At 54.9% G+C, this 27,738-nt stretch overlaps 1 protein-coding gene across 2 annotated transcripts in view; it reads right to left on the reverse strand.

Moving 5' to 3' along the window:
• Positions 1-100: 100 nt before the first annotated feature.
• Positions 101-27,738, reverse strand: part of Dnajc11 (DnaJ heat shock protein family (Hsp40) member C11) — a 50,484-nt gene continuing 22,846 nt past the window's right edge. For both annotated transcript variants that reach the window (XM_042695735.1, XM_042695736.1), the window contains exons 4-16: positions 25,053-25,154; positions 17,570-17,698; positions 16,589-16,711; positions 15,818-15,891; positions 11,077-11,266; positions 10,459-10,544; positions 10,186-10,302; positions 4,097-4,252; positions 2,368-2,437; positions 1,907-1,964; positions 1,664-1,806; positions 897-1,026; positions 101-752 (exon numbers count right to left, since the gene is read on the reverse strand). In XM_042695735.1, coding sequence (XP_042551669.1) covers positions 727-752; positions 897-1,026; positions 1,664-1,806; positions 1,907-1,964; positions 2,368-2,437; positions 4,097-4,252; positions 10,186-10,302; positions 10,459-10,544; positions 11,077-11,266; positions 15,818-15,891; positions 16,589-16,711; positions 17,570-17,698; positions 25,053-25,154 — 1,404 coding nt within the window. In that variant the 3' untranslated portion in view covers positions 101-726. The remainder of the gene's footprint in view (positions 753-896; positions 1,027-1,663; positions 1,807-1,906; positions 1,965-2,367; positions 2,438-4,096; positions 4,253-10,185; positions 10,303-10,458; positions 10,545-11,076; positions 11,267-15,817; positions 15,892-16,588; positions 16,712-17,569; positions 17,699-25,052; positions 25,155-27,738) is intronic.

Consider the following 27,738-nt stretch of genomic DNA (forward strand, 5'->3'; position numbering starts at 1 on the left):
GCCTTCTGCCGGCCCTCCCCTCGCAAAGCTCCCTGCTTCCCAACCCTGCGCTCTACAGGCGAGGCTGGCGCGTGAGCTGAAGGATCGAGTTCGCGGCAGGCCCTCTCAGAGGAATGGTCAGGGTGCCGCCACCGGCTGGGCCCTGTGACCCAGAAGAATGGCTTGAGAAGCTCTAGGAATGGGGAATAAAGAGACCGATTTCCAAACCTGTTTGTTCTCAGATAAAATGCAGTTTTATAAACCCACAGTCCTCTCCAGGTTCATTAACACCAGCAAAGAAAGGTGGTCTCGGGAAGCCCTGGAGCATGCGCCCCTGGTCTGGAGGCCTGGCACAGGGCACGCCTTCCTTCTTCCTGTCCACGTGTCCCGTGGCCAGTGTGGCTGGAGGAGGCGCGGACCTGGGGGCAGATGTTCCATAAATCCCTCCCGGGGACCAGAACTCCAGGCAGCGGTGTGCTGAGGACCGGGACCGGGACGAAGAGAGCCCGGCCCCGCCCTCCAGGAACATGATCCTTGGGGAAAGGAGGCGGTGCAGCGCGTGGGGCTCCTCGGTCGTCACGGGCTCGTGAAGCCGGGCGTCTGCGCGTCCCTTCTCGTAATTGATAGATGCCACCTTCTCAGAGGGAGAAAGAACAACACCGGTGTCTGGTTTTCCCTGCCTCCAAATTTGTAGATTCCCAGGAAAAGAATTTCTGAAGCCTTTTAGAAATCATGTCCCCAAGGAGTTTATCCATCTGTGTCGATCCTGTGAGCTGGGAGAGGAAAGACCCGTCAGGCTCCGAAAGATGCCCGTCCTCACCGCCCTGCTCCGCAGCCCTCGCCGTCAGCCAGGTGCCCGCAGGACCCGATGCCCCCCTGGACTCCATCTGCCCGGGACGGGAGGAGCCGCCACTCACACTGCTTGGGTATCCGCAGGGCCTCGCTGTCCGGCACCATCACCTGGTGCAGCACGCCTCGGAACTGGTACAGCACGCGCAGGTTCTTCTCCTCCCCCACACAGGGGTCGTAGAAGCCCGGCAGCCCGGCCTGCAGCAGATGGCAGTCTCTCAGGCCGCCCCACGTGCCACCCATCCCGCGTGCCAGTGCCACACGCCTGGGCACAGGGCGGGGAGGTGCACTTCGGGGTTTGGGCAGTGCTGGACAGGCTCATCCCTGTCTGCCCCGCCTGCCCACACTCTGCACCGCTGCCCGCTGGCTCCACTAGGTGCTGCTCCTCCCGGGGCAAAGGCTCCGTGTGCCGGGAGCAGCCTGCGCACTCGGGACGGCAGCAGTGCAAGGGCCGGCGGGGCGGGGCGCGGCGCTGTGTGGGTGTGCTGGCATAAGCCTTAGCAATCGCGCAGCGACTTGCGGGATAAAGGAAGGGGTAAGGGTGGGATGGGAGCGGGTGGAAGGAGGGAGAAAGAAGAGGGAGGGAGGAAGGTCCATGGTGTGGATTTGGCCTGGGCAGTGGGTATGAGTGGCAGGGGTGCAGGGGCCCCCAGTGGCCGTGGGCGGGCGTGTGGGGCGTGGGGCGTGTGGGGCGTGGGGCGTGTGGGGCGTGGGGCGTGTGGGGCGTGGGGCGTGTGGCGTGTGGGGCGTGGGGCGTGTGGGGCGTGTGGGGCGTGGGGCGTGTGGGGCGTGGGGCGTGTGGGGCGTGGGGCGTGTGGGGCGCGGCGCAGCGCACCTTGGAGGCCTCGGTGAGGATGAGCTTGGAGTCCTTCACCAGGCACTGCAGCGGCACCGTCACGTCGATCACCTTCACCTTCTCGCTCTTCCTGCTCTTGTCGTTGACGAACTTCCCGTACCAGGCGTTCACGATGATGAGCCCTGCGGACCACACTCGGCCAGTCAGGGCAGGCCAGCCTTGCCCAGACCCTTCCCCTCGAAGCTTCGAGAGCCCAGGCCAAGAGAAAACCCGGTTCCTCACCCATCCTGGACTCCTCTGCCTCGATGATTCTTCGGACAGACTCCTGCATGAGCCGTACCTGCGGGAGAGAACGCGGGTCTACTGCGCTGAGCTGCGTGGCTGGTTGGCTCGTGGGCACGGCCTGGTCTGAGCCCCGCACGCACACACAAGCTCCAGGCCTTGGCGCGAGGTGGGCGGCGGGGAGCAGCAGGGGTGCGAGGCGCGAGCAATTCCACCCCGGCACGTGCGATGCAGACCGCGCGGGAAGCCGAGAGTGGACTGTGTCCCCGCGGCGCCTCCGTGGGGCGGACACGGTGCCTTCCAGGCTTTCCACCGACTCCGAGGAACCCCACGCTGCCCCTGCCTTTGCACCCCATGTCCCGCCCCGGCAGTGTGTAAAGGAAGGGAAACCCAAGACAGACGCGAGACGCGTGTCTCTGTTCCCGTCCCGGGCGGCGGCTGCGCAGCGTGGCGGCACTTACGGCGGCTTCGGCCTCTTGCTTCTTCTGCAGGATGTCGCTGGCCGTGTTCTCCCTCTGCTTCTCCAACTCCCTGCACGAGACAACACAAGCCGCACATGTCGACCAGGGGCCACCCTGCACTGCACACCACCCTGCACGCCACCCCACGCCACCACACACGTGTCACCTCGCACACCACTGCACACCACATGCCACCCACACACGACACCTCACACACCACCCTGCACGCCACCCCACACGCGACACCTCACACACCACCCTGCACGCCACCCCACGCCACCACACACGTGTCACCTCGCACACCACTGCACATCACATGCCACCCACGCGCGACACCTCACACACCACTACACATCACCACATGCCACCCACACGCGACACCTCACACACCACTGCACATCACATGCCACCCACACGCGACACCTCACACACCACTGCACATCACCACATGCCACCCACGCGCAACCTCACACACCACTACACATCACCACATGCCACCCACACGCGACACCTCACACACCACTGCACATCACATGCCACCCACACGCGACACCTCACACACCACTGCACGTCACCACATGCCACCCACGCGCGACACCTCACACACCACTACACATCACCACATGCCACCCACACGCGACACCTCACACACCACCCTGCACACCACCCCACGCCACCACACACGTGTCACCTCACACACCACTGCACGTCACATGTCACCACATGCCACCCACATACGACACCTCACACACCACTGCACGCCACCACACACGAACCTGCATGCCACCTCACGTCACCCCATGTCATGTGACACCCCACCACCACACGTCACTGCACATGACCCACACATGACATGCCACCACACATACACCCCACACGCTACTGCACACATCCCCACGCATGCCCCCGCAGACGTCACCCCCACAGGGGCTACTTCCCACATCACCACACGCCACCCAACACGTGTCGCCTCACACGTCACTGCACACGCCACCCTGCATGTGCCACACGCTTCCCGCACATGTCCCCCTGGCTGGCGTGAGGAGCCTCCATTTCTAGGACTGCAGAGTTATCTGTGGGAGGCTCCTGCCCTCCACGGCGGGGCCCAGGGGCCTCGCCAGCATTGCCGCCCCGCCCCGCCCCGCCAGACCCTTCTGGATTGCTAGGGAGGCTTCTGGTAGGAGAGCCTTCTGGATTGCTAGGGAGGCTTCTGGTAGGAGAGCCGTCTGGATTGCTAGGGAGGCTTCTGGTAGGAGAGCCGTCTGGATTGCTAGGGAGGCTTCTGGTAGGAGAGCCGTCTGGATTGCTAGGGAGGCTTCTGGTAGGAGAGCCGTCTGGATCACTAGGGAGGCTTCTGGTAGGAGCAGCAGCAGCACTTTCGCTCACAAAGGCGAGGAGGAAGTCCCTCCTGCAGCCCGGAGGCTCAGCGCTGCGCTACCATGCGCAGTCACCAAGGCCCCAGCTTCTGGGCGCGGGCGAGGGCACCCGAGCAGGGCCCTTGCTCCCAAACTCAGCGAGGCCAGCACGAGGAGAAGGACCCTGCTTGAGTCCCTTTTTCAAAGGAGGAACGCAAAGGGGAGTCCCCAGCCTTGCCGCCACCGCCTCCGCTTACGGAGGCCGGCATCCTCTGCTAGGGTCCGACACAGCCCCAGCTTAAAGGCGAGGCGCCGGAGGCGTGGGTGGCGCAGTGACCCTGGCGACCTGGGCGCGCCCGTGTCCACGCACTCACTTCTCCTTCTGCGCCCTGAGGTACGGCTTGATGATGAGCCGGTGCATGGCGAAGTACAGCACGAGAGGCCCCGCCGTGGCGTAGAACACGGCGCTGGGCAGCAGCTGGTCCGTCAGGTGGATGGGGAAGAAGTAGGTCTGACTGGCCCTGTTCAGCCTGGGGAAAGAGCAAAGACAGAACCCCACCATGAGCTGTGCGGGCAGGGCAGGCTGGCGGGGACCTCGCACCCAGGGCGGCAGCCCCCACATTCCCAGCCCCCAGTTCTCCACGGCACGCTGGGCCGCGGCGAAGAGCGGCCGCTGCGCTGAGCAGGGCGCACACAGCCACGTCCGTCCCCATGTGGGGAGGGCGACTCCAACACCGCGCCCATGGGGTCTCTAAGTTAGCAGCTCTGCCGCAGCGATGGCTAAGGGGTCCTGGCCGCCCACGGGGAAGACAAGGCCTCTCCTGGCTCGGTGCGCGGCTCGGGCTGGTCCCCACGTGCAGCACACCAGACTCGAAGCCTGTGGTGTCGGAAATGAAGATGGTAGAGTATGGAATGAAGATCAGCCAGAAGCAGGCAGACACAGACGGGCAGAGATGGAGAAACAGGGTCTGACAGCTTTCCTGTGTTTTGGGGTTTGGGTCATGTTAGATCCCAGAACCAGGGCTGAGTGTGGAACCAGCAGCAGCCAGAACATGTACACAGGGGGGGGTCTGTAAAAGGCAGCCGAGCCAGGAACACCTAGCGCTGTGTTTGAGCGGACATTCAGGCCACTGCCCTGGGATCTCACAGCTGCTGCCAAGGGTGAGTGGGTCTGCAACCCCAGCCCTGCCAAGTTACTCCCTCTGCAACCGGGTGCTGGTGTTTTGAACTCAGTCTCTGTACTTTGGCTGACTTGTTAGTCTGACCCTCGACTACTTGAACCACCAGCCTGCCTTTTTGCTGGTTATGCAAAGATGGAGTCTCCATGTTTTTCTGCTGGCTTCCGGAGGATCTCAGCCTCCTGAGTAGCTGGAATTTCAGCTTGAGCCACCAGTGTCTGGTAAATTTGTTTAAATTTATATATTTATTATTATTTTTTTGGTTGGTCATGGGGCTTGAACCCTGGGCTTGGGCGCTGTCTCTGTGCTCTTCAGCTTAAGGCGAGTGCTCTACTGCTTGAGCCACAGCGCCACTTCTGGTTTCCTAGTAGTTTTTATTGACTTTCCTGTCCTGGCTGGCTTTGAACCGTGATCCTCACATCTCAGCCTCCTGAGTAGCTAAGATTACAGGCGTGAGCCACCGGCGCCTGGCTTTTTTTTTTTTTTTTGAAACAACAATATACACTACCACCACCAGCCTGGGCAGGAAAGGCTGTGAGACTCATCTCCAATAAACTACCTGAAAACTGGAAGTGGTGCTATGGCTCAAGCAGTAGAGCACCAGCCTTGAGGTGAAGAGCTGAGGGACAGAGCCCAGACCCAGAGTTCAAAGCCCCATGACTGAAAAAAAAAAAATTGGCCTGTGTGTGTGCATACTAGCCGACGAGAAAGAACAAAGAGCAAGCACAGGTGTCAGCACTAATGCATAAGGATTGCAAAGCAGCTATTCTAAGTTTGTTCTGAGGCAGAAGAGAATGAGGAGGAGGGCTGTGGATATGTGTAGTGTGTGCTCTGCAGCACCACAAATAAGATAAAAAAAAAGGCAACATCTGCCAGGCGCGGGTGCTCACGCCTGAAATTCTGGCTACTAAGGAGAGATCTAAGTATCATGGTTCAAAGACAGCCCAGGCAGCAAAGTCCCTGTGAGACTCTTATCTTCAATTAACCACTCAAAAACCGGAAGTGGCGCTATAGTAGAGCACTAGCCTTGAGCACAGAGCTTAGGGACAGCACCCTGAGTTCAAGCCCCACAACCAACAACAACAAAAAAATGACATTTCATCCTTGAAACAGAAACTATAGAAAGCTATCAAATGGATAAACCACGCTGCCCTTCAGAAGTGGAGACACTAAATGGTTCAAGAGCAACAGTGTCAGCTTGTAGTGAAAGAATTTGTCAGGAGCACAAGGCTGAGTCCACATTCCCGGAACACATATAAGCTCTACAAATTAGAGATGGCACTGTTCCTCTAAGAAACTGGCAGTTCCCCCACTCAGCAAAGCCAGGGAGTTGAATTCTGTCAATCACGGCCTGCATCAACTGCAGAAGGCACGTTCACCTCGGTGCGTGCTTGGTAGAAGCACCAGGACCCCCACATCTTGGGCTGTAAGACAGGTCTGCAGAGGAAGGAGGACCGAGCCCAAGTTGTAGAGCACCAGTCTTGAGCAGAAAAAGCTAACGGTTCAAACTCCAGTACTGGTACAGTAACAACAACCAGTAACCCCACCCCAAACAAAAACAAAAATCACAAACACGAAATAACAAAGTTGACATATTTTTGTTGTTGTTGTTGTTCTTTTTTTTTTTTTGCTGGTAGTGGGGTCTGAACTATGGGCCTGGGTGCTGTCCCTCAGCTCTTCAGCTCAAGGCGAGCGCTCTACCACTTGAGCCACAGCGCCACTTCCAGCTTTTTCTGGTTATGTGGTGCTGAGGAATGGAACCCAGGGCCTCATGCATGCAAGGCAAGCGCTCTACCACTGAGCCAACCTTCCCAGCCCCTATGTTTATGAAATGAATTAGTTACCAAGAATCTTCTTACAAAGAAAAGCAAATCCAAACTTAGACAATCTTACTAGTAAATTCTACCAAAAACAAGGAAGCAATAACTTCCCACTGTTATAGACTTTGTCAGAAAGCCAAGAAAGGCATACCCTAACTTATTTGACAAGCCTTTCCCAGCTCATTCCCCAACCTAATAACAAATGCATAATAAAAATGGAAAGTTACAGACCAGTATCCTTAATAAATATACACACAAATGTCCCCACTAAGATATTTAGCAAATCAAATTAAGCAATATAGAGAAAGGATGATGTCATGATTAATGGATCCCTCCCCCCATCCCAGGAATAAAGTCAGGGCTCACACCTGTAATCCCAACTACTCAGGAGGAGATGGAGATGGATCACAGTTCAAAGGCCAGCTTGGGCAACTGAGTTCAAGAAACCCCCTCTGAACCAATAACCTGGGCATGGAGGTACCATCTGTGGTACCAGCTATGGGGAAGGCCACGGGAAGGAGGATCTAGTGGTCTGCAGCTGGCTGTGGGCATGGCTACAGTGGTAGAAGGTCTGCACAGAGAGTGTGAGCCCTAAGTTCAATCTCCAGTACTGATAACAAAAAACAACATAAAAACTAGTACTTCAAGCCGGCGGCCGGTAGCTCACGCCTGTAATCCTAGTTACCCAGGCTGCCTAGACAAAAAGGTCATCTCAAACCAAAAAGCTGGTCATGTACATGGCTGTCCCCACGTCCACGCAGGAAGCACAAACAGGAGGACCATGGCCCAGGCTGTCAAGGTATACACACGAGACCCTAGCTGAAGAATAAGGGAAGCAGAAAAACAAGGTTGGGGCTGGGCACTGTGGGCTCACACCTGTCATCCTGGCTACTCATGAGGCTGAGAGCTGAGGACGGAGGTTCAAAGCCGGCCCGGCAGGAAAGTCTGTGAGACTCTTTTCCAATAAACCACAAAAAGCCGGAAGTGGAGCTGTGGCTCCAGTGGTAGAACACTGGCCTTGAGCCAAAAATTCAAGGACTGCATCCAGGCCCAGAGTTCAAGCCCCAGAACAGGCACACACACACAAAGAGTTGAGGTATGGCTCAAGTGAATAGTGCCTGTCTAGCAAGCATAACACTCTGAGCTGCTAAAAATGGGGCTCATCTGATAAATGAACCAAGTCAGCAAAGCACGACTACCTGCTTTTGCTGAAACTGAACCCTGAAAATATGAAATGCACCAAAATCTAAAACATCAGTCAAAATGCAGGCTACGAACCTGCTGCAGAAGTTACTTCAGTTAAGCAAGTAAGTGTACACAGGAACACTTGTGCCACGTCTAGGCTTTGGTCCACCCCCCCCCCATACGCTCCCTGTGTCACCCAAGCGTCCTGAGGTCTGGCGAGTGGAACCGCGCGTGCGCAGGCACCGAGAGATGGACTGTTCATGCCAGCACGCCCAGCCACGCCACCACAGAAACTCAGCTGGAATGAAAATGCATCTTCCATCCAAGCCTTCCCATGAGAATCCAACTGATAAAAACCTCAGGTTATAATAAAGGAGGAGGTGAACACAGGAATCTAACAGCTCCGCTCACCTGCACTAACCTTGGGCTCCCCACCTGTCTGAGGGGAGGGCGAGGCGGGTTTTGAACTTGGTAAGCGGCTTTGGCTCCTTTGCAGAACTGTGATGAGCTGCTTTCAGACAGGCAAACATCGAGTGCTGTTCAAGAGCCAAACCTGGGCCGGGCTCTGGTGGCTCACACCTGTCATCCTAGCTACTCAGGAGGCTGAGATCTGAGGATCGAGGTTCAAAGCCAGCCTGGGCAGGAAAGACCGTGAGATTCTTACCTCCAATAAACCACTCAGAAAACCGGAAGTGGCGCTGTGGCTCAAGTGCTAGAGCACTTGCCTTGAGCTGAAGAGCTGAGGGACAGCGCCCAGACCCTGAGTTCAAGCCCCAGTGTAAAAGCCTGTCCAGGCTGAGTGAGGGGTGGGGCTGCTCTGGGGCTGGGCGCTGAGGAGGGGCAGTCCCAGCGATTGGTCAGAGGAGAGAGGAGGCCAACAGAGAGACAGCCGCAGTTCTAAGCGGGGTGACGCCGGGGGATTCCTCTATCTGCAAGGGCAGGTGGTGTGGGGAGAGGGGTCAGATGGATCAGACTGAGCAGGGGAGTGTGATGATGGCCAACGCCAAGCAGCAAACAGGAGCTCCCATCCCTAGGCGGGAAAGCCTGCGGGCAGAGAAGGCTTGGGAAGGGTGTTTGCACGAACGCGTATCCAGGTCTTGGATGTGTGACACTTGAGTGGCTGATATCCATGCGAAGCTGGGGAGGAGGACTGGATGGCAATCTGTCCCCTGGCAGCCACAGAGCACGGGTGCAGGCATGCTTTGGTGTCTTATGTAACACGACAGAGTATTCCACCATTCCTCTGCATTTTAGATCATTGTTCCATGAACACATGTTCAACACAAATGCACTCTCCCCGCCAACGTTTTGTTTTTATTGGGACAGGCTCTTACTATGTGTTTCAGGTTGGCCTTGAATTCACAATCTTGTAGCGCTGGGATTACAGGCATGTGACACCACACCAGGCTGCATTTGAATCGGAGATGGCTGAGTCCCAGGATGTGGTGCCGTGGATACAGAGGGCTGGCTGTGTGGAGAAGCTGCAAGGCTTACAAAGTCCTCTGTGCATCAAAGTGCTGAAGGTAATGAGCCCAGACAAGAGGACCGTGCTCCACAGTGGAGCCTCCAGGTAGGAGCCCAGCCTGGGGAGCTGCAAGGCAAGAGGCCACCTGGGCAAAGGGGCTGCACTCAAGCTGGATCTGGATGAAGAGCTCCCCCTGGTGGGGGCCCTCCTGATGGCTGAGGAAAGCTTCACAAGAAGCAAGGGCGCTTCTGAAGAGCAAAGGCAGGCTGTAGACTGCCAGCACCTGGCAGGCAGGCACCCCTGCCGCGGGAGGCGACTGAACCTCTTGTCTTCCTCCATCTCTGTCGCAAAGCCAAGAGACAAGCAGCTATAGCTTTCTTTCTTTCTGTCATAAGGCTTGAACTCCGGGCTTGGGTGCTGTCCTTGCGCTCTTCAGCTCAAGGCGAGCACTCTACTGCTTGAGCCACACGGCCACTTCTGGTTTTCTAGTGCTTTACTGGAGATAAGTCTCACAGACTTTCCTGCCCGCGCTGGCTTTGAACCATGATTCTCAGATCTCAGCTTCCTGAGTAGCAGGTGTGAGCTACCAGTGCCTGGCTGCAGCTATAGCTTTAACAACAAAATACAAAGGAAAGGCTATTCCATCCATAGTTTAGTGGACTTTTTTTTTGGTTGGTGGCACTGGGGTCTGAACCCAGGGCCTGGCGCTGGCTAGACAGATGCTCCGCCACTTGAATCACTTCACCAGGTCCTTCACCCTTCACCAGTGAAGCCACCAGACATTCCCTGACCAGAAAGAGCCACGCTCAACTTACTTGACTTTGAGAGACACGCCCTGCGGGACTCCGATGCTGACAGCGGCACCCAGGACGCTGTGCCTGGAGATCTTCCTCTCCGCGCCATACTCCACGATCGTCCCAAAGAAGCCCGCCCTGCAGGGAGCAGGGGCAGCAGTCAGCACCGACTCCCTCAGATCAGAGCCTGGCTGCCTGTTCCTCCCGCCCCAGGAAAGACCTGGGGACACCGTGGGGATCTCCAGAAGCTGGCGCCATGCAAGGCAGCCCTTCCGCCAGAGCTGATGGACTTACTTGAGCGACCCCTTCACTCGAGTCTGCTCGTCGTCTTGGAACTTGTGCTGATAGCTGATGAGTGCAAAGGAGTGGGGGATGCCCAGCTGCGGAGACAGAGTGGAGGATGAGGCTGGCCCTGGCGCTCTGGGAAGATGGTGTCTACGCTCCCCTAGCCGCTGGGCATCTGCCTGGCCCAGCCTCTGCAGGGCTGCCACCTGCCATCTGCACAGGAGTGAGACTGGGCTGTGATCTGCCACTGAGTAGGACCGGACCACTGTCACCGGCAGACACGCCGTGGGTGAAAACTGGAAGATGTCATGTCTAGCTTCAAGACAAACAAGAACCTCTGCCCACAGGGAACCCCCATTGCCGGGCAGCGGCTGTGGTGGGAGGTGAGGAGCAGTGAGTGGATCTGAGGGCCCTTCCCGACCATCCCGTCTTCCCATAGCCTGTCTTGGGGTAGCGGCCGGTGCCCTTCTACCCAGGGCTCCCACCCCACATGAGGTTCTCTCGCAGGGGATGTGGAAATGCCACCCAAGAACGCAAGGGAATAGTTCTTGATGCCCCACTGTGTCTGCACCCCTGCTCCGGGGGGACGGAAGAGCGCGTGGCTGGCAGGAGCCGTCTTCCCCTCACCTGCAGGGCCACAGTGAAGTGGCTGGTCTTGGTGTCGCGGACAATGCTGGTGTTCATGGCTGACTGGATGCCCCACCGCCACTGCAGGTAGCCCACGGTGTTCTTGTCCAGGTTCCGAGCCAGGACGGTGGTGAGGCCGGGCCGGACTCCACGGGATGAAAACTGCAGAGCACAGTTTGTCGTCACAAAGCTGGGGGACATAGAAAGGTCTGGATGACACCTGCTCTGTGGTTGCCTGGGCCAGGGTAAGATCTTGCTTGCCATACTCCCATGAGTCCCTGGGCCGGCTCCTGCCAAGGCAGGCAGAATGAGGGTGTGGTGGCCGGCCACAGATGCCCTCTCCTGCCAGAGGCACTGAACACAGGGATTGTACACAGTGGACTGCAAGCCCGCTGCAGGCCAGTTCCCTCCCTGCAGGCCAGTTCCTCCCCTACTGCAGGCCAGTTCCCTCCCTGCAGGCCAGTTCCCCCCCCCTCACTGCAGGTCAGTTCCCCCTCCCTGCAGGTCAGTTCCCCCTCACTGCAGGTCAGTTCCCCCTCACTGCAGGTCAGTCCCCCCTCACTGCAGGTCAGTTCCCCCTCACTGCAGGTCAGTTCCCTCCCTGCAGGTCAGTCCCCCCCCCTCACTGTAGGTCAGTTCCCCCTCACTGCAGGTCAGTTCCCTCCCTGCAGGTCAGTTCCCCCTCACTGCAGGCCAGTTCCCTCCCTGCAGGCCAGTTCCCCCCCCCCTCACTGCAGGTCAGTTCCCCCTCCCTGCAGGTCAGTTCCCCCTCCCTGCAGGTCAGTTCCCCCTCCCTGCAGGTCAGTTCCCCCTCCCTGCAGGTCAGTTCCCCCTCACTGCAGGTCAGTCCCCCCTCACTGCAGGTCAGTTCCCCCTCACTGCAGGTCAGTTCCCTCCCTGCAGGTCAGTCCCCCCCCCCTCACTGTAGGTCAGTTCCCCCTCACTGCAGGTCAGTTCCCTCCCTGCAGGTCAGTTCCCCCCCCCCTCACTGCAGGTCAGTTCCCCCTCCCTGCAGGTCAGTTCCCCCTCACTGCAGGTCAGTTCCCCCTCCCTGCAGGTCAGTTCCCCCTCCCTGCAGGTCAGTTCCCCCTCACTGCAGGTCAGTTCCCCCTCACTGCAGGTCAGTTCCCTCACTGTAGGTCAGCTCCCCCTCACTGCAGGTCAGTTCCCCCTCACTGCAGGTCAGTTCCCTCACTGCAGGTCAGTTCCCCCTCACTGCAGGTCAGTTCCCCCTCACTGCAGGTCAGTTCCCCCTCACTGTAGGTCAGTTCCCTCCCTGCAGGTCAGTTCCCTTATTGCAGGTCAGTTCCCCCTCACTGCAGGTCAGTTCCCCCTCACTGCAGGTCAGTTCCCCCTCACTGTAGGTCAGTTCCCTCCCTGCAGGTCAGTTCCCTTATTGCAGGTCAGTTCCCCCTCACTGCAGGTCAGTTCCCTCACTGTAGGTCAGTTCCCCCTCACTGCAGGTCAGTTCCCTCACTGTAGGTCAGCTCCCCCTCACTGCAGGTCAGTTCCCCCTCACTGCAGGTCAGTTCCCTCACTGCAGGTCAGTTCCCTCACTGCAGGTCAGTTCCTCCCTGCAGGTCAGTTCTCTTGTTATTGCAGGTCAGTTCCCTCCCTGCAGGTCAGTTCCCCCGCCACAGCTTGGTTCATTCAACGCAGGTCAGTTCCCGCCCCCTGCAAGTCAGCCCCCCCCCACTGCAGGTCAGTTCCCCCCTCCTGCAGGTCAGTTCCCCCTCACTGCAGGTCAGTTCCCCCTCACTGCAGGTCAGTCCCCCCTCACTGCAGGTCAGTTCCCCCTCACTGCAGGTCAGTTCCCTCCCTGCAGGTCAGTTCCCTCCCTGCAGGTCAGTCCCCTCACTGCAGGTCAGTTCCCCCTCACTGCAGGTCAGTTCCCTCCCTGCAGGTCAGTTCCCCCCCCCCTCACTGCAGGTCAGTTCCCCCTCCCTGCAGGTCAGTTCCCCCTCCCTGCAGGTCAGTTCCCCCTCACTGCAGGTCAGTTCCCCCTCACTGCAGGTCAGTTCCCTCACTGTAGGTCAGTTCCCCCTCACTGCAGGTCAGTTCCCTCACTGCAGGTCAGTTCCCTCACTGCAGGTCAGTTCCCCCACTGCAGGTCAGTTCCCCCTCACTGCAGGTCAGTTCCCCCTCACTGCAGGTCAGTTCCCTCACTGTAGGTCAGTTCCCCCTCACTGCAGGTCAGTTCCCTCACTGTAGGTCAGTTCCCCCTCACTGCAGGTCAGTTCCCCCTCACTGCAGGTCAGTTCCCTCACTGTAGGTCAGCTCCCCCTCACTGCAGGTCAGTTCCCCCTCACTGCAGGTCAGTTCCCCCTCACTGTAGGTCAGTTCCCCCTCACTGCAGGTCAGTTCCCTCACTGCAGGTCAGTTCCCTCACTGCAGGTCAGTTCCCCCTCACTGCAGGTCAGTTCCCCCTCACTGCAGGTCAGTTCCCTCACTGTAGGTCAGCTCCCCCTCACTGCAGGTCAGTTCCCCCTCACTGCAGGTCAGTTCCCTCACTGTAGGTCAGTTCCCCCTCACTGCAGGTCAGTTCCCTCACTGCAGGTCAGTTCCCTCACTGCAGGTCAGTTCCCTTATTGCAGGTCAGTTCCTCCCTGCAGGTCAGTTCTCTTGTTATTGCAGGTCAGTTCCCTCACTGCAGGTCAGTTCCCCCGCCACAGCTTGGTTCATTCAATGCAGGTCAGTTCCCGCCCCCTGCAAGTCAGCCCCCCCCCACTGCAGGTCAGTTCCCCCCTCCTGCAGGTCAGTTCCCCCCCCTGCAGGTCAGTTCCCCCCCCCCACTGCAGGTCAGCTCCCCCCCCTGCAGGTCAGTTCCCCCCCCTGCAGGTCAGTTCCCCCCCCCCACTGCAGGTCAGCCCCCCCCCCTGCAGGTCAGTTCCCCCTCACTGTAGGTCAGTTCCCTCCCTGCAGGTCAGTTCCCTTATTGCAGGTCAGTTCCCCCCTGCAGGTCAGTTCCCTTATTGCAGGTCAGTTCCCTTATTGCAAGTCAGTTCCCTCCCACTGCAGGTCAGTTCCCCCCTGCAGGTCAGTTCCCCCCTGCAGGTCAGTTCCCCCGCCACAGCTTGGTTCATTCAACACAGGTCAGTTCCCCCCCCGCAGGTCAGTTCTCTTATTGCAGGTCAGTTCCCCCCTGCAGGTCAGTTCCCCCCTGCAGGTCAGTTCCCCCCTGCAGGTCAGTTCCCCCCTGCAGGTCAGTTTCCCCCTGCAGGTCAGTTCCCCCCTGCAGGTCAGTTCCTCCCTGCAGGTCAATTCCCCCCCTGCAGGTCAGTTCCCCCCCCTGCAGGTCAGTTCCCCCGCCACAGCTTGGTTCATTCAACACAGGTCAGTTCCCCCCCCCCCCGCAGGTCAGTTCCCTCCCTGCAGGTCAGTTCCCCCCTGCAGGTCAGTTCCCCCCTGCAGGTCAGTTCCCCCCTGCAGGTCAGTTCCCCCCTGCAGGTCAGTTCCCCCCTGCAGGTCAGTTCCCCCCTGCAGGTCAGTTCCTCCCTGCAGGTCAGTTCCCCCCTGCAGGTCAGTTCCTCCCTGCAGGTCAGTTCCCCCCTGCAGGTCAGTTCCCCCCTGCAGGTCAGTTCCCCCCTGCAGGTCAGTTCCCCCCTGCAGGTCAGTTTCCCCCTGCAGGTCAGTTCCCCCCTGCAGGTCAGTTCTCTTATTGCAGGTCAGTTCCCCCCTGCAGGTCAGTTCCCCCCTGCAGGTCAGTTCCCCCCTGCAGGTCAGTTCCTCCCTGCAGGTCAGTTCCCCCCTGCAGGTCAGTTCTCTTATTGCAGGTCAGTTCTCTTATTGCAGGTCAGTTCCCCCGCCACAGCTCGGTTCATTCAATGCAGGTCAGTTCCCCTGGGCTCACAAAGCAGCCCTGGCATTGCTAGTGTGCAGCAGTGTCAGAACCACTCACTTCGGTCTTGTTCTGAACCATGGAAGTCAGAATTTCTAGGTGGGGACATGGTACCAATCTATGTAAAAAGCTGCCATCATGGGCCTAGAGGAGTAGCTCAGGCGGCAGAGCATCTGCTTGGCAAGTGTGAGGCCAGAGTTCAAACTCCAACACTGAGCTGGGCGCTGGTGGCTCACGCCTGTAATCCTAGCTACTCAGGAGGTTGAGATCTGAGGATCGAGGCTCAAAGCCAGCCCAGGCAGGAAAGTCCATGAGACTCTTATCTCCAATAAACCACTCGAAAAACTGGAGGTGGCGCTGTGGCTCAAGCGGTAGAGCGCTTGCCTTGAGTTGAGCTGAAGAGCTCAGGGACAGCGCCCAAGCCCAGAGTTTAAAAAAAAAAAAAAAAGAAAAAGAAAACCCCCAAACTCCAACACTGACAAACCCCACGCCCCAAACCAGCAAGGTAATCCTGATGCACATCCATCGGCTGTAGCAAAAGCCACTTTCTGTGTGCGCAGTGCTAGTCAGCTTCCTGAGAGCAGCACCACCTCCTGGCCAAAAGCAGGTATTTCACCCGCATAGACCTGACAACACCATAGCTTCATTCCTGCACCTGTGAACCTGGGGGACGAGGACAACACCCCCACAGGACCAGCAGGCTGACAGCCCCAAGTGGGGGAAGCTTCTAAGCACAGAGGCAAGGCCCGGCCCAGGCAGTCTCATTCCCCAGTCCAGAGCGCTTCCCACTCACATACTGCCAGGCCCCGGGTCAGGACCCTGGCATCTCCCCACCCAAACGCCCTTCATCACAGAACATGCAGGTCCTGCCTTCTAGACCACAGAGCCCGCTCTCATATTTACCATCTTGGTGTGAGATTACGGAACAGCTTGAGACCAAATAAAGGTCCTTGTAAGTCCCCAGCTCCGAATTCCAACTGTTGGAAAAAGAAAACAGCAAAGGATTAGGTGTGTGCCTCTGGCCACAGTTCCCTGCCTGGTTTCTGAGCTCTTGCCAGGGTTCTACATAGAGGGAGTGGCGGATTCCTGAGTCTCGGCTTCATCTCTGTCCTTGGAGGTGACTGCTGCCCCTGGAAGCTCAGGCTGCAGAAAGGGTTCCTTTCTGCAGGAAAGGCTGCTTGTCCCTGGGCCCCTCCCTGCTGTGGTTGTGTTCCTTCCCAAACGACCCCTCTGCATTCCCCTTCTCCCACCCCAGGGAGCTGGGGTGGGCTTCTGGAGTCTCATGTGAAAGCCCCTTGGCGTAGTTCCGCACTGCCAGGGTCTTGGAGTTGCAGCCGTTCGGGCTGCCTCAGTGGGCAGCAGCCCGTCATGTCGACGTGCTGCAGCTGCCCGCTCCGCTGCGGGCTGTTCCGTGAGCGCCGAGCACTGAACCAGGGCACAGTCCTGCCTCTGGCAGCATGGTCATCACAGCACAGGAAACGACACTGGGCTGTTTCCAGAGGCTGCCTTTCTGGAGTGGCCACCGCACAGGAGAGCCTATTCTAAGGACTCCTCAGACCCAAGGGCCTGCAAATGCCTTCGTTTGATATTCCGTCCTGTTATAGCACCACGTGGCCCCAGTCAGCTGGAGGGCCCGCTTTTAGGGGGGCCAGGCAGTCCGGCCCATGGCCTTACCTCTCCCCACCCCTTGGCAGAAGTGACTCTCCGAAGAGCGAAGTTGATAGAGCCCCCTCCGTTGCCATTCTGGGTGGAGAGGCTTCCGGAGAGGATGGCGGTGTCTGTAGCTGTCAAGGGTGCCTGGGGAAAAACATCTCCCGGTAACAATGGAGGCAAAGCCAGGGTAGCACCAGCACTGGGTAGACACCCTGTCAGGGCACGGCCTTGGGCAGAACCGCCTGACAGCGCTGCTTCCCTCCCCTTGGTCATGAGGACTGCCTGTGGCCATGAAAGCTTTCAAGGGGCACGTTCCCCAAGCTCAGGGACACAGAGCCAAAGCTGGGTGGGCAGTGTGTGGATGGCAGGAACTACAGTGGCTTTGTGCCTGCCACCTGGGACTCCCGGGCTGCTCCAGAACCTGCCACGGGGCTGAGAGGTACAGAAGGCCTGCGTGGCTGCAGACCGGCAGCGCTGGGAAGGGCAGGTTGCTCTGAGCAGACTCCACCTGCAGGCTGTACCTCAAGCAGGAAGGAATGGCCTAAGCTGGCCTCCATCCAGGAGACTGAGTAGGAGCATGCGCAGTGGGTAGGAAGGTGACCTGGCTGGTGGCCTCTGGCCCAGGGCGCAGAGCTGCCACTGCCTCGCGGCACATCATGGAGTGTGCCCAGACACGAGTGCTGTCTTTTTTCAATGCTGTGTGGAGGCCTGCCTGCCTTCTCTCCTAACCTCAACCACTGCAACCCTGGGCTTCTCCTTCTCTGACTATTAATACCAGAAGGATTAGGGACAGTGGGAGCCACGTGTCCCAGCCCCGCTCCTTCTGCCCGCTCCTGCGTGGGCACCGCAGATACACAAGGTGAGAGCGGAGTGCACAGCTTTGTGAGTAGCTAAGGGCATCCTTCCATGAGTGAAGATGTGGAACCCTAGCAGCTCTCCCTCCAGCTGCCTGCTGAGCCTCGTGAACGGGAGCCCGAGCTGCACTGAGCTGGTGCACTTTACCTCGATGGACTGAGATATATGCATTTTATTAATTTCAATCTGTGGAAAGCCACTTCCAGACACATCTTCATACTCCTCGTCATAGCGATCGAAGAGGTCGGTGGCGTCTACGCCGACGCTGATGGTCCCCTGAGCACAGAAACAAGTGGGAGGCAGTGAGCGCACAGGGCAGAGACTGCGAACCCCACCCTGCACCAGGCCCCGGCCCCGTCTTGCACCCAGGCAGCCCCACTACACACGTTAGTTCACCCCTAAGAGCTGCAGAGTCCATGGCTCCCGCAGCTAGAAACCAACTGGACCAGCAGCAGCAGCCTGCGGCCTGTGGAGGGATGACAGCCTAAGGACAAGCAGGGATGAGCACGAGGGGCGAGGCAGCACCAGGAGGCACTCAGGAGACTGCGGGGCACGCACAGCATGACGACACACACAACACGCGAGCAACAGATGGGATTTAAAAGCTGCTCTGTGGATCACACCTGTCATCCTCACTACTCAGGAGGCTGAGGTCTGAGGATCGAGGTTCAAAGCCAGCCTGGGCAGGAAAGTCTCTGAGACTCTTATCTCCAATTAACCATTCAAAAACTGGAAGTGGTGTTATGGCTCAAGTGGTAGAGCACTAGCATGAGCACAAAGAGGCTCAGGGATAGCGCCAAGACCCTGAGTTGCAGCCTCCAGGATGGAAAGAAAGAAAGAAAGCTGCTCTGTTATCCACAGTTAATTTGAAAACTATGAGAAGTCCATACTAATTTTTATCAGATTTGCTAACTGATAAAATATTCCTTATGTAGAAAATCAGTGTTCATTACATTCTTCCAAAGTCCCAAGACATTTCACATGGGTTTTTTGTTTTTTTTTGGGGGGTCTGGTCATGGGGCCTGAACGCTGGGCCTGGTCACTGTCCCTCAGCTCTTCAGTTTTTTGTTTTTTTTTTTTTTTTGTCGGTCATGGGGCTTGAACTCTGGGCCTGGGCGCTGTCCCTCAGCTCTTCAGCTCAAGGCGAGCGCTCTACCACTTGAGCTACAGCGCCACTTCCGGTTTTCTGGTGGTTTATTGGAGATAGGAGTCTCACGGTCTCTCCTGCCCGGGCTGGCTTTGAACCGCGATCCTCAGATCTCAGCCTCCTGAGTAGCTAGGATTACAGGCGTGAGCCACCAGCGCCCGGCTTCAGCTCTTCAGTTTAAGGCTAGCTCTACCACTTGAGCCACAGTGCCATTTCTGGATTTTTTTTTTCTTTTTGCTCATGTGGTGCTGAGGAATCGAACCCAGGGCCTCATGCATGCAAGGCAAGCGTTCTACCACTGAGCCACCTTCCCAGCCCTCACATGGGTATTTTTAACTCAACGTTAAAAAACGTCACCATACATACTTGTATTAAATTGCAGCCCAACTTAAAAAACAAAACAAACTTTTTACTGAGGTTTAACTTACATATAAACTGTATTCATCTGAAGTGCATAATTTGAGTTTATTTTTATTTTCTGTTGGTACTGGGACTTGAACTCAGGGCCTCATGCTTCCTCAGGTATTACTCTATTATTTGAGCCATGCTTGTAACCCTGGGTTTTTGGTTTTTTTTTTGGTCCGGTTGTGGGGCCTGAACTCGGCCTGAGTGTTGTCCCTCAGCTCTTCAGCTCAAGGCTAGCACTCTACCACTTGAGCCACAGTGCCACTTGTGGCTTTTTTTTTCCTTTTTGCTTATGTGGTGCTGGGGAATCGAACCCAGGGCCTCAAGCATGCAAGGCAAGCGCTCTACCACTGAGCCACCTTCCCAGCCCCTCGTTTTTTTTTTGTTTTTTTTTTTTAAGTTTTATGAATATTTTTAAATTTTTATTTTTATTTTTATTTATTTTTTATTTTTTTTGGTCCGGTCATGGGGCCTGAACTCTGGGCCTAGGCGCTGTCCCTCAGCTCTTCAGCTCAAGGCTAGTGCTCTACCACTTGAGCCACAGCGCCACTTCTGGCTTTTTCTTTTTGCTTATGTGGTACTGAGGAATCGAACCCAGTGCCTCAGGCATGCAAGGCAAGCGCTCTAGCACTGAGCTACCTTCTCAGCCCCAAATTTTTATTTTTTTGTGTGCTATGTGGTATCAAGGAATCAAACCCAGGGCCTCATGGGTACTAGGCAAACACTACCACTAAGCCACACTCCTTGCCCTTGTCGGCGATTTTGGAGATGGAGTCTTGTGGACTTTTCTACTTTGGCTGGTTTTGGACTGATCTTCTGAATCTCAGCTACCTGAGCAGCCAGGATTACAGGCATGAGACACTAGTGTTTGGCTTTCAATGAATTTTGAAAGATGAATACACTCATGAATCCACTTCTAAAATCATGACACAGAACATTTCTTTCATCCTCAAAGTATGCTGGTAGGAGTGTTTTCATTTTAAATGGTTAGGGTTTTCCCTGCGGGGAGCTGGGAACCCAAGGTTTGTCGCCTCCTCTCCACCCCCTGAGGGAAGCAAGCTCCTTCCAGGTTAGCTTGGTCAGCAGACTTCGCACCCGTCGGCAGCCTGGCCCACAGTGGCCCAGGTACTTGCAGCATAAGGCCAGCCAGTCCCAACAACAACTTCACCACTACCACCACTACTTTTTTGGTGCTGATCCTGGGGCTTGAACTCGGGGCCTCGATGTGGTCCCTGAGCTTTTTTTTTTCTTTTTATTGTTGGTTGTGGGGTTTGAACTCTGGGCTTGGGCTCTGTCCCTCAGCTCTTCAGCTCAAGGTGAGCGCTCTACTGCTTGAGCCACAGCACCACTTCAGGTTTTCTGGTGGTTAATTGGAGATACGAGGCTCACAGACTTTCCTGCTTGGGCTGGCTTTGAACCACAGATCCTCTGATCTCAGCCTCCTGAGTAGCTAGGATTACAGGTGTGAGCCACAGCACCTGGCTTACAACTTTACTTCTAAGGAGAGACATCAGACTTGACGAATGCCTCTGTGAACTCAAAACTTCCACACTGAATGTGAAACTATTTTGTAGGGAACTTTTTTTTTTTTTGGGTCCAGTTGTGGGGCCTGAACTCTGGGCCTGGGCACTGTCTCTCAGCTCAAGGCTAGCACTCTACCACTTGAGCCACAGCGCCACTTCCGGCTTTTTTCTTTTTGTTTATGTGATGCTGAGGAATCGAACCCAGGGCCTCATGCATGCAAGGCAAGCGCTCTACCACTGAGCCACTTTCCCAGCCCCTGTAGGGAACTTCTAAAGCCAATCACGCCAAGGGCCCCATGGGAGAAGAAACACGCTTAGAATTTGTTGCAGTCCATACTTACGGAAAATGTAGTTTTCAAAAGCTACAAATATTTTGGTGTATTTATAGCATAGCAGTTACTAATACAGAAAGTAATTAATGCACTCTTGGGATGACTTGATTCTGAATGTAAACATCCTGCCCTCGAGCAGTATAGAAACTGTTGTGTAAGCTGAGCAGCATGGCTCAGGCCTGTAATCCTAGATCCTTGGAAGATGAGATGAGAAGGATCAAGGTTGGAAGCCAGTCCAGGCAGTTTGCGAGACCTCTTGCTCAATCACTAGCTGGGGAAGCTGGCATGTACCTGTCATCCCAGCTACGGAGGGAACTGTAAAATGTGGTCATAGCCCGGGCTAGCGTGGGCAAAAATCAGACCCTCTGTTACCGTATCCCGGGGAGGTTGTGTGTGGCTCAAGTGGTAAGTGTGAGGGCCTGAGTTCCAAACCCAGTACCACTCCAAACCTCAAACCAAAACCAAAACAAATTTAAAAAAAGCTCCATATAACAAAATAAAGAAAAAAAACAAAAAAAACAACTGCTGTTGTGAGCCACTTGGAGTGGTCAGTTATACAGCAATCTAACACCCAGAACATCTACACTGGATACACAACACACACAGGACACTGACACTGGAGACACAACATGCAGTCAGAACGGACACTGAGACACACAGGTGGTGACCTCAAGTACATGCTACCTGCAAAAATATTGCCTCTACCCCTCTGTACAATAGTCTCACAACAAACTTATTAAAAAAAAACATCACCTCTGCTCTAGGCGACACATCCCAACTCTGTATATGTGTATAATTTTGGGGGCTTGAACTCAAGATCTTGTGCTTTTGCTTAGCTTTTTGGGCTCAAGAATGGTATTCTAGGGGCTGGAAAAGTGGCTTAGTGGTAGAGTGCTTGCCTAGCATGCATGAAGCCCTAGGTTTGATTCCTCAGTACCACATATACAGAAAAAGCTGGAAGTGGCGCTGTGGCTCAAGTGGTAGAGTACTAGCCTTGAGCAAAAGAAGCTCAGGGACAGTGCCCAGGCCCTAAGTTCAAGCCCCAGGACTGGCCAAAAAAAAAAAAAAAAAAGCTGGAAGTGGAGCTGTGGCTCAAGTGGTAGAGTGCTAGCCATGAGCAAAAGAAGCTAAGGGAGAGTGGCCCTGGGTTCAGGCCTGGGGGATAGGGGGCGCGAGGGGAAGAATCTCACAGACTTTTCTGGCTGGGTTGGCTTTGAACTGTGATCCTCAGATCCTGAATGGCTAAGACTACAGGTGTGAGCCACCAGTGTTGGGCCCCACATGTTTTAGTGTTCACAATTGTTACAATTTAAGATTTTTTTACAGTCTAGCCTCAAGCATGTGATCGGTGTGATTACAGGTATGCACATCATATCCCACTCAGGAAGCCTCTCATCTCATTCAGCAGAGGAGAATTTACAAATACAGCCCAGTTACTACTCTTCAACTACTCGGTTGTTTCTTTAGATAAGGCCACGATATGGAAAACTCCAGTGAGTCTGTGATCTTAGACTTTGGTGCTGACCCAAATCTATGGAAAACGACCAAAGCAGAAGAGTAATAGTGAGTTGGGGAGAGCGTGAGGTAAAGGGTTGACTTGGTTGATAGAATTAACTGTCTAGGAAATGACTGATGTGGGCGCTTTGAGTGACAAGGACATTTCTTTATCTTAGAGAGAGGCCCAGATGCTGCCTCCTGCTCTTGTTCCACTTTAGGGAAATAACCTTTGGGAAATAACTGCTCGAGGCACTTAGAACAGATGGATTTTTTTCCCAACATGCCGAAAAGGCTGGACTGCAACTTACTATTCATTTTCACTTGTGACAACAGGCAATATTTTCTATAATGGAACAACCCAAGCTTGGAAGGAATGCAAAATCAGATTTGGCTGGGTGCCAAGGGTTCGTTTAAAACTGGGACACGTGTGCACGCACGCACACACACACATACTCTGTTACTGTCTGAAAAGTAAAGTCAGATTTGACTTTTGTTTGTGTTTTTTGGCCAGTCCTAGAGCTTGAACTTAAGAGACTGAGCACCTTTCCTGAGCTTCTTTTTACTCAAGGCTAGCACTCTACCCCTTGAGCCACAATGCCACTTCCAGCCTTTTCTGAACCCAGGGCTTTGTGCATGCTAGGCAAGCACTCTACCACTAAGCCACATTCCCAGCCCCAGATTTGAACTTTGGCATAGAATCAAAAATATAAAGCATTGTTGGGCTGGTGGCTCATAACTGTAATCCTCGCTACTCAGGAGGCTGAGATCTGAGGATCACAGTTCAAAGCCAGTCTGTGAGACTCATTTCCAATTAACCCAATTAACCACCAAAACCCTGGAACTGGAGCTATGGCTCAAGTGTCTGTAGAGTGCTAGTCTTGAGGAAAAAGCTAAAGGAGAGCATCAGGTTCTGAGGTCAAGCCCATTATCACTTCCTCTTGGTGCACACTTCCTAAAGCAATTTCAACAGGTGTCATTGTTCTATGTTCACACATGCAAGCAATCTACTTTGATCAGATGCAACCTTTTACCTCCTTGAACTAGTCCCCGCTCCCCCCCCCCCCCCCCCCCAGCTTTATTGAGCTAGAGTCTTGTTATATAGTTCGGGCTGGCCTTTACCTCTCAGACTCCACCTGGGATTACAGGCATGTGCACACCAGGCTCGAATAACACCATCTCTGGCTTCGATATAGATACTGATGAGATTGAACACACGTGTCTATCTTAGTGTGCTCCTGAAGGCCTCTTCTCCCAAGAGAGAGGGGAGTAACAAAAGCACATGGGGGACAGGTGATGTGAAAGAATCCATCCCAGGACAGACAGCAATTTGGCAGAGTTGCAACCCAACATCCACAGGCTCAACGAATGGGGGACCAGACACCCCAGGAATGACAGGTCAGAGAGAGCTGGACTCCTGTCCACCATGCGAGGGCTCTCGGGGCACTGAGACCCTCAGGGAGGCGGCGGCACTGCTGGCTGCTTAGGACCTCCCAAGCTTCCTCCCATCCCAGCATGCTCTGCAGTTTCTTCTCCACAAGGCTAACCACTATTCACACAAGTCACCCGGACATGGGCCATGGGGTGGGCGTAAGTGCTACACAAGGGTCCTCGGGGATACTGAGACCACGGTATGTACTTGGAAATGCAGGATTCCATAGGTGGATTGTTCTGAAAATATGCTCCCTTAAGTACTATAGGTGTCTTTTAACAAACTTGTGGCATGAACTCGATCATAGGATACTGTGTTTCCCAGTTTAAGCTGCCACTGACCTTTTTAGAAGATTTAAGTAATGCTGCCTCTCATTATCTCCGATGGCTTCCCCTTCCTGCCAACAACCCTGCTGAGCTGATGGAGAAGAGGTGGGAGGCTGGGGGGGTAGGGGCACACACGTCTTATCATGACCACACAGGCTGCCTGTGGCCATCCCGCCCAACTCAACACAGACCAGAAATCAGCCACAACCAAGGAGCCATCAGCACAGCTGGCACCTCAAACTTGTCAAGATGTCCTATTTGCCACCAGAATGGGGCACACACTGAGACCAACTTCCCCAGCAAGTGGAAGGGAAAGGACGTCATACAAGGGACTGAAAAATAACTGTGACTGCAATGTCACGGCCACTCAATCCCCCTGGGGGTCCAGGTCGCCCATGGCTGCGGAGACGACTGGTATTCACTCAGTGCTTGGCGTCCAGGTGACATCCTTTCTCCCAGAGCTGCACGGGCGGTGGGGAGGCCTCAGAGAACTAGCCAAGGCGCCGCATGTGAGATCCCAGGCACAGGCGTCATCTTCCCACCTGAATGGGGATATGTGTGCGTGCGTGTGTGTGCTTGGGGCTTGGACTCAGAGCCTGGGTGCTGTCCCTGAGCTTTTGTGCTTAAGGCACTTCTGGCTTTTTGGTGGTTAATTGGAGATAAGAGTCTCACAGACTTTCCTGCCTGCGCTGGCTTTGAACTGTGATCCTCAGGTCTCAGTCTCCAGAGCAGCTAGGATTACAGGCGTGAGTCACCGGTTCTCAGCTTCCATACAGTTTGAAATGCTGGCCTCCAGGTCAACAGTAACAGCTCTGCCCATAGCTACAGGGGAGATACCTTCCACAATGGTGTCGCTTTGAGATAGGTGAGGTTTGTATATTGTCTCTGTTGTTTTGTATATTGCTACCCCATTATTCCCCGCCTGGTTCTCATAGCTTTCATCCCACCCTCCCCAGAACGGCATTGGTTACCTTGGGGTTGGTTCGCTGTTGCAACCTCCTCTCTTCCCGCTCTCTCTGCAGCCGCTCAAACTCTTCTCTGATCTCAGCTGGAGTTCTCCGCCTTTCCACAACCTGTACGCAGAATCAAGGGAGACAGCTGAGGACCAGGAAGTAAAGACAACACAAACAGGGCTGGGAAGGTAGCTCAGTGGTAGAGCGCTTGCCTTGCATGCATGAGGCCCTGGGTTCGATTCCTCAGCACCACATAAGCAAAAAGAAAAAAGCCGGAAGTGGCACTGTGGCTCAAGTGGTAGAGCGCTAGCCTTGAGCTGAAGAGCTGAAGGACAGAGCCCAGGCCCAGAGTTCAGACCCACGACCAGGCCTCCCCCCCCCCCAAAAAAAAAAGACCACACACACACACACACACACACACACACACACACACACACACACACACACACACACACACGGGAGTGTGTACAAGCTGCCTGGGGCCTAGCCCTGCTGCCTTCCTCCCCGCTTCCACTTCCAAGCTTCCCAGAAAATCAGTGAGCTGGGATGGGATCTCCACCTCCAGCTGGGAGGCCCTTCCAGCTTGTGCTTTTCCTTGGCTCTCCAGAGACTTTGACATTCTTTTATTTTCGTAACTTGCCTGAGACTGCAGGAGTCTTACCAATAAAACCCCACAGTTTCCAATTTCCTAAAGAGTCCTAGGTGACAATGTTAACGGGCATGCTGAGGACTAAATCTGCGCGGCTTGGGCTTGTTGGATCAGAGAATCTGGCTATGAGGGCTGAGTGGTCTAGAATCACTGCCCTTCCCACTATGAGAGGACGTGAACTGTAGCATGGAACGTGCCAGGCCAACAACCCTCCAGGACCAAACGCAGGGAATGAAAACTAAGGCAATAATGTGAGTCTGTGAGAATCTAGAGCATTCCATCAGAGCCTTTCTCATGTAGCTTACCATGAAAGGAAGACAGTCTAGTTGAGATTTCAAAGGTGGAGGCTAGCTGGGTGCTAGTGGTTCATTCCTAGTGGTAATCCTAGCTCTCAGGAAGCTAAGATCTAAGGATCGTGATTTGAAGCCAGTCCAGGGAAAGAAAGTCTGTGAAACTCGTATCTCCAATTAACTACCAAAAAGCCAGAAGTGGAGGTGTGGCTCAAGTGGTAGAGCATCAACCCTGAGCGAAAGAGAGGCAATGCTCAGGGTCTGAGTTCAAGCCTCAGTATTGGCACTAACTAAACCAACCAACCAGCCAAAGAGGTGAGATGGGAAGAAACCTCAGAAAGACAAGGTCACCATATGAGTCCCCAGAGTCCCCTTCACAAATGCACTACTGTTGGTAATATGAGAACACCAAGCATGGGAGCACAGAGGGTGGGCCGAGGAATCAAACTTTTGTTGGAACTTTTTCTGATACACCGTGATAGGCGATAGAGAACAGTAATTCAGAGGAGCCAGATCATTCCGTTTCTAGTCCTATTTTATACAAGCTTTGCAGTCTGTGCATTGCAGCCCCACTGCCGGGTCAGATCTCAGGTCTTCTGGAGTGCGAGGACGCTCGCTGGCAGGCGCCGCCCTCCCCAGTGGTGCCCAGAGGCCTCTGCCACCTGCGCCTTCTCAAACAGAGGGCACGATGCTGAGTGTGTCAGGACGAAGGTGGCCATGAGCCCCTTGTACAAGTGAGGGGGCCCAGGAACACAGCGCTCTTGTGCCTGTGCTGTGAGCAAATACCGTATGCATTCCTGAGCTGTGTGCACACGGTTGACCACGTGCAAAACACAAGTGTGGGGCTCACTGATGCTACTACCTAAGACAACACAGATGAGACGGCAGGAAAAGTAAAAATAATAATTACAGGGCAAGACTCAGGTATTAACAGGAAGCAAACTGAGAAGCCAGAGCAGCCAGCGCCCCTCCCAGGCCCTCCTTTCAGATGTGACAAGGACAGGGAGGCCACCGAGTCTGTGGGCCTGCCCTGCCCTCCAGATGTGAAGCCACACGCCTCACTGAGGGGCAGGAGGTGGGAGGCTGAGGAACATGTCTTATACCCATATCCATGGTAAGCAGCCCCCATTTGGCTACCTCAGGCTACTGGGAACCTGTTGTTACTATCAGTCATAGGTTGCTAGACCACGTGACTACTATGTGGTCTCTCAGCTCAGAAAGTTTGAAGCCCCAGGTAGGGATCGCTGTTTTGAGTCTTTACTCCCATTTCCTGCGTGGGCAGTAGGAAGGAAGTGTCTCTCCCTTTCCCATTTCTTTCTACTTTATCCTGTTGTAATGTACTAAAATAAATAAAAAAACAACAATTAATTTGTTATCATATAGGTGATGAACAGAACAGAAGGCGTTACTGTTTCAGAAGTCAGGTAATGAGTACATTTCTTTCTTTTTTTGGCAGTTGTGCAGCTTGAATTCAGAACTTGGGCACTGTCCCTGAGCATTTTTGGTCAAGGCTAGCACTCTACCACTTTGAGCCACAGTCTACTTCTAGTTTTTGAGTAGTTAATTAGAGATAAGGGTCTCATGGGGAGTTTTCTGCCTGGGCTGTCTTTGAACTGTGATCCTCAGATCTCAGCCTTCTAAGTTGCTAGGATTACAGGGGTGAGCCACCAACATCTGGCCCTGAGATTCTTACCTCCAATTCATCATAGAAAAAGCTGAAAGTGAAGCTATGGCTCAAGTGGTAGAGCGCTAGCCTTGAGCAAAA

The sequence above is a fragment of the Dipodomys spectabilis genome, unplaced genomic scaffold, assembly GCF_019054845.1.
Source record: "Dipodomys spectabilis isolate Male_0828 unplaced genomic scaffold, ASM1905484v1 ptg000188l, whole genome shotgun sequence".
In the NCBI taxonomy this organism is placed as follows: Eukaryota; Metazoa; Chordata; class Mammalia; order Rodentia; family Heteromyidae; genus Dipodomys; species Dipodomys spectabilis.